The 12,679-nt window shown below is 34.5% G+C and overlaps 1 protein-coding gene, 1 long non-coding RNA gene and 1 other non-coding gene across 3 annotated transcripts; 1 reads left to right on the plus strand and 2 right to left on the minus strand.

Annotated features, from left to right (window-relative positions):
• Positions 1–380: 380 nt before the first annotated feature.
• On the minus strand, positions 381–3,040 carry LOC144558555 (BTB/POZ domain-containing protein). Its single transcript, XM_078307401.1, has 4 exons — positions 2,810–3,040; positions 2,245–2,390; positions 2,023–2,138; positions 381–1,114 (listed from the first exon to the last, which is right to left on the minus strand). Exons 1-4 carry the CDS (start codon positions 2,944–2,946, stop codon positions 509–511), a joined length of 1,005 nt encoding a protein of 334 aa, XP_078163527.1. The 5' UTR covers positions 2,947–3,040; the 3' UTR covers positions 381–508.
• A 962-nt stretch (positions 3,041–4,002) lies between these two features.
• TRNAQ-UUG (transfer RNA glutamine (anticodon UUG)) lies at positions 4,003–4,074 on the minus strand. Its single transcript has one exon. It is a non-coding gene; the product is annotated as a tRNA-Gln (tRNA).
• Positions 4,075–10,669: 6,595 nt separating this feature from the next.
• Positions 10,670–12,432, plus strand: LOC144558564 (uncharacterized). The gene is made up of 2 exons (XR_013512938.1): positions 10,670–10,842; positions 11,332–12,432. It is a non-coding gene; the product is annotated as an uncharacterized LOC144558564 (long non-coding RNA).
• Positions 12,433–12,679: the final 247 nt, after the last annotated feature.

Below are 12,679 nucleotides of genomic sequence, written 5' to 3' on the forward strand. Positions count from 1 at the left end.
AAACCTACTGTATGAATTCACACAAAAGGAATTTTGTCAAGTTTAAAAGAAAGAAAATTGCCTACAAAATAACTCGTTTGATTTAGTGACAAAGACACTATTTTTCATGTGGGACATCACAAGTTTGAAATCATAATGAGAAGTACTAAATACAGTTAGATATCTTAAAAAAATCCGTAAAGACTAAAAAGAGCATTTACACTTTATTAGAACGTTAGCTAATTAACCTGACTATTTTTGTTGCACTCTTTCTTTCAACTATTTTTTCTTTTTTCTTTTTGTTCTTTGGTGTGCTTGAACTTTGCAAATATCTGAAAGGCGGCACTGGTAACTATTTCTTCTGTGCTAGGTGCGCAGACATACTTACACAGCCAACATCAACAAACAATTTTGTTTAAAGGATAATATATATCACACAAACATGCTATTATCTCTGATTATACACAAAATAATTGTTCAATATACAAACAATATACAATTCTCTCTCTACTTTCAAAAGTTACAATATCTAAATAGGTTTCCAGGCACCCAGTATCTCATGAAACATCTCGACCATGAGCTCCCGATCGGCCTGCCTGAAGAATGCATTGATCTCATCTCTCAAATCATGAATCTTCCCGAACTCGAACAGATAACTCATGCACGCCTTCTTGAGCCCAACAAGCCGATACAACCACGCTTCCTGCAGCCGCTCCAGCACATTTCCCAACCCAATATCCTCAACCAGGCTCTCTTCACAACAGCTCTTCAGATCTGCTATGTCATACTTGTCAGCAGCAGCCAGCAGTGCCACACGGTGCTTCCAAAACTCACCCTGATCAATGTCCCCATAAATATACCCAAGGAGTGCGGAGCACGAACCAAGTGTCATGTCATTGATGTCTATGGTCGACAATTGGTTTTCTCTGAGATCATGGAAAAACATGCTCGCGAAGACAGGGGATGTCGCTGAGAGCACCGCCTTGTGAGCTTGTAGATCCCCGTCGGAGGTGTGAATTGTCACGTCAGTGTGGATCGACTCTGAGAGCATGCGTGAGAGGCATCGAAGGCTGCTTCGGCTTGCCAAAGGTTGCAGCATGTCTTCGTCAGGCCATATTGGGCTTGGTTCACCTCCCTGGATAAAATGTGCGAAAGGAGCCATAAATTATCAGCAGTTTTCTATTTATTTATTTTAAAAAAAAACAAAGAAAAGGAAAGGGAAAATGTCCTTCAGGTCATCAGCAGGTAAACATCACTACGTTGTTGGGAAATTCAGAAAAAAGAACTGATAATAAAGTTTGAGTAGGTGATAATTACTGTTTCCTGTGCAATAATACTAACATACCTGAAGATAGAGATCATTTGTTTTTTATGTCCTTTTGTACAAAAAAAATGGTTCCGGATGGGGGCTCGTCAGGAACTATACTAACATTTGAGGGACTTTGAGGATATCATATTATACTTGGTGCACTCTGTTGGTGCATTTGGATAATGAGGAATGTTTTAATTTTTTCATATAAACCTTTGATTGCCACTATAAATATGGTATTCACAATTCTCCTTATTGTCTTATTGGGCATGTAATTTGGATGACCTCACTCACCCTCAAATGCAGCAATGGATGCCTGAAGACTTTGATCTTATTCTACTTCAATGCATTAATCTAGCTGGAAATTTGGCTTGGGAAGAGAGGGTGGTACCGCTGGTATCAATGCTGGAGAGCAGTGGCTAAAGTGCTCAATTATGCTGTGTCTTGCTTTTTTGATGTTTACTGGAAGATTTGTTTTGGGATGTGAATGGTTACTAAGGTTGAATTGTACAAATTTTACTTTAGTTGAAACACCAGTGACTGGTACTGGTTTATTATAACTAGATCACAGACTACTGGTAATCCTTACATTACATCATACCCAACAATTAATTGGATCAACTCACAGTAGATTTACACAGGAATGAGATGGTAGGCTGGTACTTTACCCCGTCTAAATCAAGTACAATTTTTTTTTTTTTTAAAATGTCAAATAAAAGTGGGAATTAGTTTACATTTATACTAGCGATTTTGAGGTCTAGAAACTCTACATCAACTGTGAAACGCCCATGAAACATGGAATCTACTTGCCAGACAAAGTCATCACTTCCGCGCAATACTTTCTCATGAACTGAAAGATAAAATAAAACAAATATTAAACATCTTTCTGAGAAAATAAACATCATTCCAGTTATCAAAATAGAAAAAAAAATGGTTAGAGCAACTGTGTCAGGTACCAGGGGAGACGCAGCAGCGGCGACCAGGTGCTGTGTTGGAGACACGAAGCATAAATCGAGCCAAGGGAGGCTGCTCCTTGGCCAGTCGGCATGGCTCTGGGTACAACCTGACCACCATCACCCGATTCTTCTCCACAGAAAGGTACCTATTTGTGTAATTTTCACAAGGGTTTATTACAGAAATGGATTTACAGTACCGCTCATGATCTCAAAGAAAGGTAAATTCACACAATTTTTACCAATCATTATTAAATCATGTTAATCAGTATATATATATATTTTTTAATAAAAGGCAGAGCCCATTTCATTACTGAAATATAATAATTACAAAAACCAGTTAGCTAGCAAGAGCTAGACTGAACCTCCCATACTGAGGAGATGAGCATGTTTATTAGTACAATTACATCACAGACCACACTTGAATCGAAGTATCGGTTCGAATTGAAGTCAAATCAAGCACAAATATCTATAACCTTATAGAGATGTTAACTGGAGCCCAAAATGAAATATTTTATATTCGGTTTGCAGACCACATTAGAAAATTTACAAGAGAGAGAGATGTTACCAGTTCCAAATTCCAAGCCTGAAGGAATCAGATCGGCGGTACGAACAAGGCCCAAAAGTATCGATCCGCCATTGCCCCAGTCGTGCAATCGTCTCTACTTTAGAATCCCCTGCGCTTGCTATTGATCCAGTGGTCATTTCTTTTTCTTTTTGTTTGTTTTATTTTTGGCAAAAATTTTGACTGATTTTATTACTGAAGAAAGAACAAGAGAAGCATGGGAGAAGGAAGAGAAAAAGGGTCCACCGTTCATCTTATTTATTTATAGCTACGTGCTGTTTGTACTAATTTTAACTTGCCTGCTGAGTTGGCAACATATGACTGGATGCTATCTAAAAAAGCAAAATAACTTGGAAGCGTATTATACAAAAACTCAAAAAGGCTTCGTCTTGTACAATTATGAAAACAGACACCATTCTCTTTGAGAGCAAAAGAAATGAAAAAGAGCTTTTTTTTACAATCTTTAATTTCTCTTTTTCTTTAAAGTCTAATAAAGTTTCTTTACAATTATGGAAAAGACACACCCATTTTTCTACTTAATTCGCATTATTGTCTCCATAACTTTGAAAGAAAAAGAAAATTATTCATGATTTCTCCGATCGAAATGGGGAGAAGTAGCTTATTAAGTGGAATATGGTTCGTCTTTCTATTTTGAAAAATTTTAATGCCTCCATTATGTTCCTTTTTTAAATTTTAATAACTTAAAAATGTAAAACTCTAACAAAATAAAACTTTTAAATATAGTTTACATCATTTTCTTCGTGTGTATATGAAATATTACGATATTTCAATATTATTTTAATTAACATTAAGAGTTTACAAAAATACACTCATGCAAATAATTTATGGACATTCACTTTTTTATTTTGATATTGAGTTTTAAGATTTTGTTATTAAAAAATTGAAAAGTAAAAATATGATGAAATTATTTCTAGACATTTAAACTTAATTTGGTCTACTAAAAGTTCTTTTCAAGATTCATAAAACTATTTTGCTAAAGATAGAAGTTGGCATTTGACCGAATCCGTTTTAACAAATATTTATCGTAATATCTTCTCGTAAGTTTAATAAATTAGGTTTACGTGGCAGTTGTACAAGTAACGAACAAAATAATCGCACGTAAGAAAAACATTTTTAATATAGGCAGTTTGTACCCTCTAAAACGAAAGGAAATGAAAAAGAATATTTTAGATTTTAGGTCCTACCGGGATTCGAACCCAGGTCGCCAGATTCAAAGTCTGGAGTGCTAACCACTACACTATAGAACCTTTGATGCTTACAATTAATTATATATCTTTATAACCTATTAAATTAGTGGCCTAAATTGCAGGTGGAAAGCCCTATAGACCCTTCATTCAGTTTGCTTACCTCTCCTTGAGTAATTGATAACATATTGCTCATAACTTGTGACTCGTTCATTAATAACTCGCTTAAATTCGTTCATTATCAACTCGCTCGTTAACTTAACGAGCTGAGCATGAGCATACTCTAACTCGCTCATTAAGAATTTGCCACATCCAATCTCAAATAAATCAACAGTGTAATAAAATGCGGCCTATGCGGCCGCATATACGGCCGCATATGCGTATGCGGTCCTCGACCGCATAGAATCCGACTATGCGGATTAATATGCGAATTTTAGTCCACTTCAAATATTTTACATATTTTAATTCTTAAGGGATATCCACTTCAAATATTTTACATATTTTAATTCTTAAGGGATATCGGATCACATAGCTGATACAATGCGAAATCCCTATTTAAATATCCATCCGGACAACAGTCCAGTCAGATGCTTCCTCCTCTACTATCCAGCTTCTTTTATAGGCTACCCGACGTTATATTTGTTTTGTTTTGGTGCTGTGGGACTAAGTATTACTTCTATTATGCCGGATACCTCCGAAGTCCAAACTCCCAAGCGATTCTCTTATTTTATTATTAAATACCAATACACTGAATGTTTGTTGGGCCGAAGGTTTGGAGCCCAAATTTAATATTTATATTGTTGCGCTCAAGCCTGGAGCCGTTTTTGAAACTTTTTATGAAATGTTTTTTAATCAATCATATTTCATTAATACTGGAGACCTCGCATTGTTAATGAAATTTAATTAAATGCTCAAATATATTTGATATAGATGATTTTATTCAAATATTTGATTAGATTAAACCATATTAAAATATTAAATATTTAATTAAGGGTGTTATATTTAATATTAAATGAAAAAAACCCGCATATATAAATCCGCATAAAAATCCGCATATGCGGCCGTATACCGTATATGCGGTTGTTAGTTTGTAATAATCTAGAAGTCAATAATACGATAAATTAATCATAAAGCTTTGTTCATGAATTGAATGTTTATTTATATATCATTTTGTTGCCGTGAGTATTATTGCATTTATGGATCATTTCGAGTTCATGACTGAAATTGTGAAACTTCATAATATAGATGATATATACTCTTAAAAGGTCACTGACCAAGGTAATTAGCAGGAACACTAATTACCGCTATAAGGTTAGTATGTGAATTAAAAGATGGTTAAGTTTTACAAACCACTTGACACGAGATGTCATTTTAATCACATAGATACATGTTCTAGGAACATGGTATTTGACAGACCCCGAATGAAACATTAAATAGAATTGTGTTCGTGTCATTTATGTTTTCATTCAGTGTCAAAGTTCTACAGTATGAGGTATTTATCGTTCCCACTAAGAAATATATATGAGTAAGTGTTATCTAACGCTGTCCGTAAAAAGCAGCCATAACGGTAGCATTTCCATATATATAACTTAGCTGAGGAAGTGATAGTCTGCCAAGAATACTATTTGTCCCTCGTATCTCTATACGAGCTATAGCATCACTGGGCCCCTTGATAGAGTTAGATTATCTGCATGCGGTATAATTACAAGAGTAATTATATTTGATAATCTACTCAAGATCAAGAAAAGATACAGTTAACAAGGATGACACATATCTACCTTAAAACTGATCTGATAGCTATGAGACAGAAGAACTGACACAAGTAAATTGTTTACTGGATCGTGATATTGTACAGTACAGCATCATCTGTGTAATTGGATGGTCATGATGTGTTGCCAGATGCCACCCATGACTAACAGAAGTTAAAACAGTTTTAACTCTGTTTACCAACATAACACAGATCCTATTGGGTCACACCATATAGGAGCTACTCGGAGAATCTTACTGATTAATTATAAATTGATTATAATTAATATTAAGATGGTTATAATTAATTATACGTGATATAATTAAATTATAAATGTCATTTAGAATGACAACCAGAAACAACGGTTAATTTATAAACGTACACGTTACGTTGTATAAAAGTTACCGAACAATAACCGAAAAGAAATATAATTGTACATGACAATTATATATATATGATTTGGAATTTTAATTGTTAATTATGGATTTGAATTATGGGTTTAAAAGCCCAAAATAATCAAAGCCTTAATTAAAATTAAAGGCCCAAAGTCAAAGCCCAAAATCAAAGCCTTTTACTATTCATGCCTTAATGGGCCAAGGGCAAAATGGTCATTTCACACCTATGCCACCTTGCATGACACCTTAGGGGTGTAGAAACATGGAGAAGAGTGTGGAAGGGGTATTTTGGTCTTTTCACATATTAAAGGATGAGGTGTCAAGGGCTTTTGGTAAATAGATTTGTTTTGAGGGGTATTTTGGTCTTTTGCGAACCTCCTCAAAACACTATAAATAGAGGGGTGAGGGTAGAGAGAAAATTTGCTAATTTACATGTTAATCTGATTACTTTGTTAATCGGTTTTTCTCTCTTCCCTGATTTCGGTTATTACGAGATTCGGAAAAATATATTTTTGCAAACTCTGCGGTATTTCGTGTTTTGCTTTTTAAGTGAAACTGAATAACTTGGAGTCTTAAATATATTTAATCTGTCCCTATTTTGGTGAATAGTGTTTCTGCAGAATTCCGCGGTTTACGGTATTTCTGGCAGAAGAAGTAAATCGCTCTCCGGTTAGTCCTGGTGGATAACCAATAGAGGTATCACACGTGTGATACTGCGAGTCGATTCCATCCCTGGTGAGGCTCTACTCGCTCGGTCTGCATTCCAACTAAGATTTGGAATCAAGGTATAAATTGTTATATTAATCTATTTAATTTGTAAATATATTTAATGCTTTAGGAAATCAATTATGGAGTAGATCTGTAAATAGGATTAAACGAATCTTCTTGATTCATTTAATCCGTAGCTTAAGTTAGATGTAAAAATTTTTGTTTTACTCTTTCCGCAGCTTAAGCTAATTAAATGGGTTTGAACCGTTCCTCGAAACCCAACAGCGGTATGCGGTGGCCTTCCGCATACCGCATAGAAACCGCATTTTATAACATTGTAAATCAATGAATCAAGTTTTTGCTGCATTAAATTAAATTTTGGAGCCTCATTAAATCCCTGCCTCATTTCGCTTAAAATTTTGGATAAATGATACGTCAAAATCACCAAATCACCAAAACATAAAAACCTAAAGCGCTCAATATGTATCAAAACCTTATTTTTGTGAGAAACTTTGTGAGCTTCTACCTCTATACTACTACGGATTTTTACTGTAAAAAAAAGGTTAAATGGATCATGACAATTTGTTAAATGACTCGCTCATTAAAAATTCATTAACAATTCGCTCATTTATCAACTCGCTCTTTAGCAACTCACTCGTTAACTTAATGAGCTGAGTATGAGTATACCTCAACTCACTTGTTAAATGACAAAGCCAAAAAAATTTATTAGGGAGTCAAGTGTGAGAAATAAAATTATGTTTCATTCGGTTCATAGAGAAATTTTCACTTGTGAGTTAAATTAAAAAAAGAGAGGGATAATTAACCTTGTAATTATCAATTGTGAAAATAGCCAAATTGGACAGAAGCTTTTATAGTAATTCGGTATACAAAAGAAATTACTAACTAAATACAGAAAAAAATAATGTTCAAAATTGTGTTGTTCCGCCTAACTTTAACAGTTTTTTTTGAAGTGATTATTAAATGGGAGCATCTAGCTATCCCCCGTAACAATCTCTCATTTCATCCCCCAGTCATTAACTACTTCAATAACTACTAACTACCTAGGGGGACCACATAATATTTGAAAGATTTTACAACTGGCGCACGCAAGTATTCATCTATAATGCATCAAGTATTCATCTATAACACATCAAGTATTCATACCTAATATATCAAGTATTTTAAAAAAAAAACTGGACACGTTTTTAGAGGTGGAATTTTTTTTTCTTCGTTCAATCTAATCAATATTTCTGACGATCGATGAAGAATTTTGCAAATCTAAAACAACGAATGTTTTTGACATAATTTTATCTTTAAAATGAGATCCATGATGATATACTTTCAAGTTGTCCGTTGTACAAGTATTCATCCTTATCGATAAACTATTCATCCTCGTCGTGCAAGTGCAAATATAGAAACTGGACACATCACTCATCCATCTTTTACACGTTTTTAGAGGTGGTTTTTTTTCTCTGTTCAATATAACCAATATTTCTGACGAGGAATTTTCAAATCTAAAACTACGAACGTTTTCTACACAATTTTATCTTTCAAATGAGATCCATGATGACATACTTTCGAGTTGTCCGTTGCACAAATATTCATCTCTTATCGAGAAAGTATTAATCCTCATCGTGTAAGTGTAAATATAAAAACTGGACACATCACTCATCCATTTTTTTTCATGTTTTTAGAGGTAGGTTTTTTTTTCTCCGTTCAATCTAACCAATATTTCTGACGATCTGGGAAGAATTTTGCAAATCTAAAACCACGAACGTTTTCTACACAATTTTATCTTTTAAATGAGATCCATGATGACATACTTTCGAGTTGTCTGTTGCACAAGTATTAATATCTTGTCACGCAAGTATTCATACATAAGATATTAAGTATTCATTTATACACATTGAAGTATTCATATCTAAGACATCAAGTATTCATTCATATATCTCTATTTTTTTTCAAAATTTATTTTTATGTCATTTATTTAATACGCAGTGGTCTAATTCACCATTAATAAAGCTTTGTTCTTTGCAAAACTCGCTACTTCATGAGGAAAATGAACATAAACATGAAAAAGATTAATTGCATATACATATACAAAATTATTTTGATACGATCGACAGTGACGGATCTGACCCGGTAGAGACGTGCTCTAGTATTCATTCAAACACATTGAAGTATTCATTCATACACATTGAAGTATTCATTCCTGGCAGAGGCGTGCTTGATTGGGATGGAGTGACGGATGATCTCCGCCAGAACGTTCGCTAGAGCAGGAGCAGCAGGCATAGAGGGAAAAAATCGAGGCGAAAGTGTAAGAGGGAGGGAGCTTATTGTATTTATCATTTCGAGGTGGGAGAGGGAGGGGAGCTTATCAATGGAAAAACGGAGGTGGAGGAGGAGGTGGGATGCGGAGGTGGGAGAGGGAGGTAGAGGCGGAGGTGAGGTGAGGTGAAGGTGAGAGAGGGAGGTGGGAGGCGGAGGTGGGAGAGGGAGGCGGAGGCGGAGGCAGAGGTGAGAGAAGAAGATGGAGGTGAAAGAGGAAAATAGAGGTGGAAGAGAAAGGGAGAAAGATGAAAGAAATAAAAGTTGTTAGAAATAGTAGTTATAGTTATAATTAAAATAGAAAGTTAGTTGGGGGATGAAATGGAGGATGGATAAGTGGGGGATATTATAATTACCCTTATTAAATAGATCGTGCACCATTAATCCATTATAGAGAAAGTCCAATTGAAATGTGAATTAAGTTGGATATGGATATATGTAAGTAAGACACATCGATTATGTTATGGCGCAATAACTGCTAGTTTTTCTGCTGAAAGCAATTAAAAGTTAATTGCACGAGATAGGTTGAGAAACTAAAAGTAATTTAATTTTTATTAAATGTTCAAGAAATTATTTTTAATTTCCTTTTAAGAAGACGGTTAAAATGTCTCATGTCTTTCATACTTTTTTGTGTCTCATATTCTTTATTTTTGTTTTTAATGTTTAAACAACCAATCCGAACAGCTTAATATGATCTTTATATTGAAATGTGTTTTGAGATAAAATTTTATATTTTTTGGAATGTTTTTACTATTTTTCAAGTATATAAAATTATTGTTTCTATGTTAAAAATAGTAAAAAAAATCTTAAAAAATTAATTTTGTATCTATCTAAAAATAGTAAAAAAAAGTTTTAACATAAATATAAATTTAGTTTCTAGATCTGATATGGAGATTATTTAAACATTTTAATATTTAATATTTAATTATTAAAAATAAAGATAAAGGATATGAGCGGGGATGAGATTATGGAAGCCAACTCCGCTGCTTTCGGGCCTGCTCCAAAACCGACGCCAGTAGAGGAAGGGGAAAGGACAGAAGGAAGAAAAAACTCCTCCGAACAGTAATTTCTACATTCCGATTCGGGGATGACAGATCTGGCCGAAAATCAACGTTAAGGCCCTCTCTTCTCCCCTCCGAACAGTAATTTCTCCCTTCCTCTACCTCTCTGTTTCCCCTCTTCTGAAGTAGGTGAAGACAATGAATAGCCCAAAAATCAGCGAATTTTCCCTCGCCTCCCTTTAATGAAAGGGTTATTCCTCCTTCTAGAGCACACTCTAAATAGAAGAGCAGGATTCTATTATTCTAAATCTGACCGTTCATTTGTGTTATAATTCGTGCATGAAAAAAATTCAGAGGTTAGATTTTCAATAACAGAGTAAATAGGAGAGCAGCGGACATCCTGAGATTTTGAACCCGAGTCCGCATCTCCTGCCTTAACTGAAAAGAGATTTAATGCATTTCGGGCCGTCTGATTAGGATCGCAGGTTTTAATGCTCCGATCCCCAACTCCCAGTCCCTAGGGTTTCACTCGCGACCTCCAACCCTCTCTGCGTGACTTCACTCCCCACTTCCTCAGCCCCCTCTTCGCGCTTCACCGTGGTCAAATCGCCGAACCCTATCTCACGCCTACTGCTGTCGCTCACCATTAAAGGTTATATACTATAAAAGCTTGTGTGAAATGTCATGTTCATTTATAAATTATAACAGTACTCCAATAATACAATCGTTTGTTTCATCTTGCAAAATTCAGTTGATTGTCTGATCTGAATTGCTGTTTCGGAAAAAAAATATTTATGAACCTTTCATAATTGAACCCTGACCTTATCACATTATAATATTTAGCTATTGTTCATGAATATGTGATTTATGTTAAATTTCCTTATATTGATCTTCACATCTTTTCTTTTTCTCTTGGACATTACCTCTGTGACCAATAATTAGTTAGAGTAAGTTTCCATTTTATCATGAATTGATCCATGTTGTCACTGGTACAACCCAATACCTTGCCTTTCCTTCATGATACCAAAACCTGACATACATTCATGCAACCTTGTGAATATTTTCGTTTATTAGTTTTTCTACTTACGATTTTATATGTAATATATGTGACTAATTGGGTTTCTTATAATTTTGTTTGAAGGCTGAAGTTATATGTCTAGGTCAATGTAGACATTCCAATTTTGAAGGCTGAAGTTAATTTTGTTTCTTTTCATCAGATTGTCAGTACGTAGTTACTATGACAAGATGTTAGTGCATAGCTTGACATTGTTTTGTTTCTCTTATTCCAATTAATTATGAAGGCTGAAGTAAATTTTAAAATGCATAGTAATTGCTAGGTAGTGCTGAATTTTGAGGTGTTAATTTTGGCTTGTCATCAAGGTTTTATCATAAAATCTGAGAGGGATGATTGATTTCAGCACCTCACCAAGATATCAAAACATACATACCATGTATCTCTCTCTGCAGGAAACACGAATGCAATTGTTGGAATTGTAGAAATGCCTCCAAACTTAACCAAGCTGACACTGTTCTCCTATCATTTGAATGATGATCCAATGCAGAAACTTGAGATAGTTGCATAGTTTGAAGTGTCTGAAGTTGAATTCCATTCACATTGAGGTGGATACCATAGTTTGCTTGTATAGAGGTTTTCCTCGACTACAAAGTTTGGAACTCAATCATGTCAATAAAATAAATAAATGGAAGCTGGAGTCCGGAGCATTCCCCGTGCTCAAGTACCTTCTTATTGATTACTACTGTGATTTACGTGCTCTTCCTGAACTACATTATGTGACCACCCTATAGGTGTTGAAGATAGTTGACGGACAACTGGCGTCAAAAATTGAGAACAAGTAGGGGGAGAAATGGAACAAAGTCAAACATATATCAACTATCTCAAGTTTCGGCATTGGATCATCATTTAAATGATAGGAGAACATGTTAGCTTGGTTAAGTTTGGAGGCATTTCTGCAATTCCAGCAATTGCATTCGTGTTCCCTGCAATGAGATACATGGTATGTATGTTTTGATAACTCGGTGAGGTGCTGAAATCAATCATCTCTCTTGGAAGATCAAGCCAAAAATTATGTATGTTTTGGTGCATATTTTTTAATGTGCTATATGTAATGTAATGAATTAGAAATACTAGAATATTTTGCATTCATTGGTTAATTATTGTAATTTATTTCTACAATGTGCTCTCTTTATAAGTTATTTAAAATATCAATAATTAAATGGTGTTAAGTAACATACTACAAATTAATATACTTCTGTTTGTTCGGATGAACAAATTAAACCGAAAAATCGGTTGGTAAGTTTAGTGTAGTCGGTTTATTATTATTTTTTAAAACATAAAATTCCCCCAATAAATAATGAAGAAAAAAAGACGGACAAGTTTACATTTGCAACAAATGATTTCTATAAAACTTTAAGATTGGAAATTTTGTTGTATTACAAGTTTACATGAATGCTGACTCAAAAAGTTACAA

The sequence above is a fragment of the Carex rostrata genome, chromosome 1, assembly GCF_964058835.1.
Source record: "Carex rostrata chromosome 1, lpCarRost1.2, whole genome shotgun sequence".
NCBI classification, from domain to species: domain Eukaryota; kingdom Viridiplantae; phylum Streptophyta; class Magnoliopsida; order Poales; family Cyperaceae; genus Carex; species Carex rostrata.

Excerpts from the sequence above, each read along its gene's own strand:
- LOC144558555 (XM_078307401.1), bottom strand. The coding sequence starts at position 2,946 with ATGACCACTGGATCAATAGCAAGCGCAGGGGATTCTAAAGTAGAGACG. Across the intron at positions 2,391-2,809 it reads AGGCTTGGAATTTGGAACTG|GTACCTTTCTGTGGAGAAGA; the intron begins GTAACATCTCTC and ends TTACACAAATAG. Across the intron at positions 1,115-2,022 it reads TCAAAATCGCTAGTATAAAT|GGAGGTGAACCAAGCCCAAT; the intron begins GTAAACTAATTC and ends CATTTTATCCAG.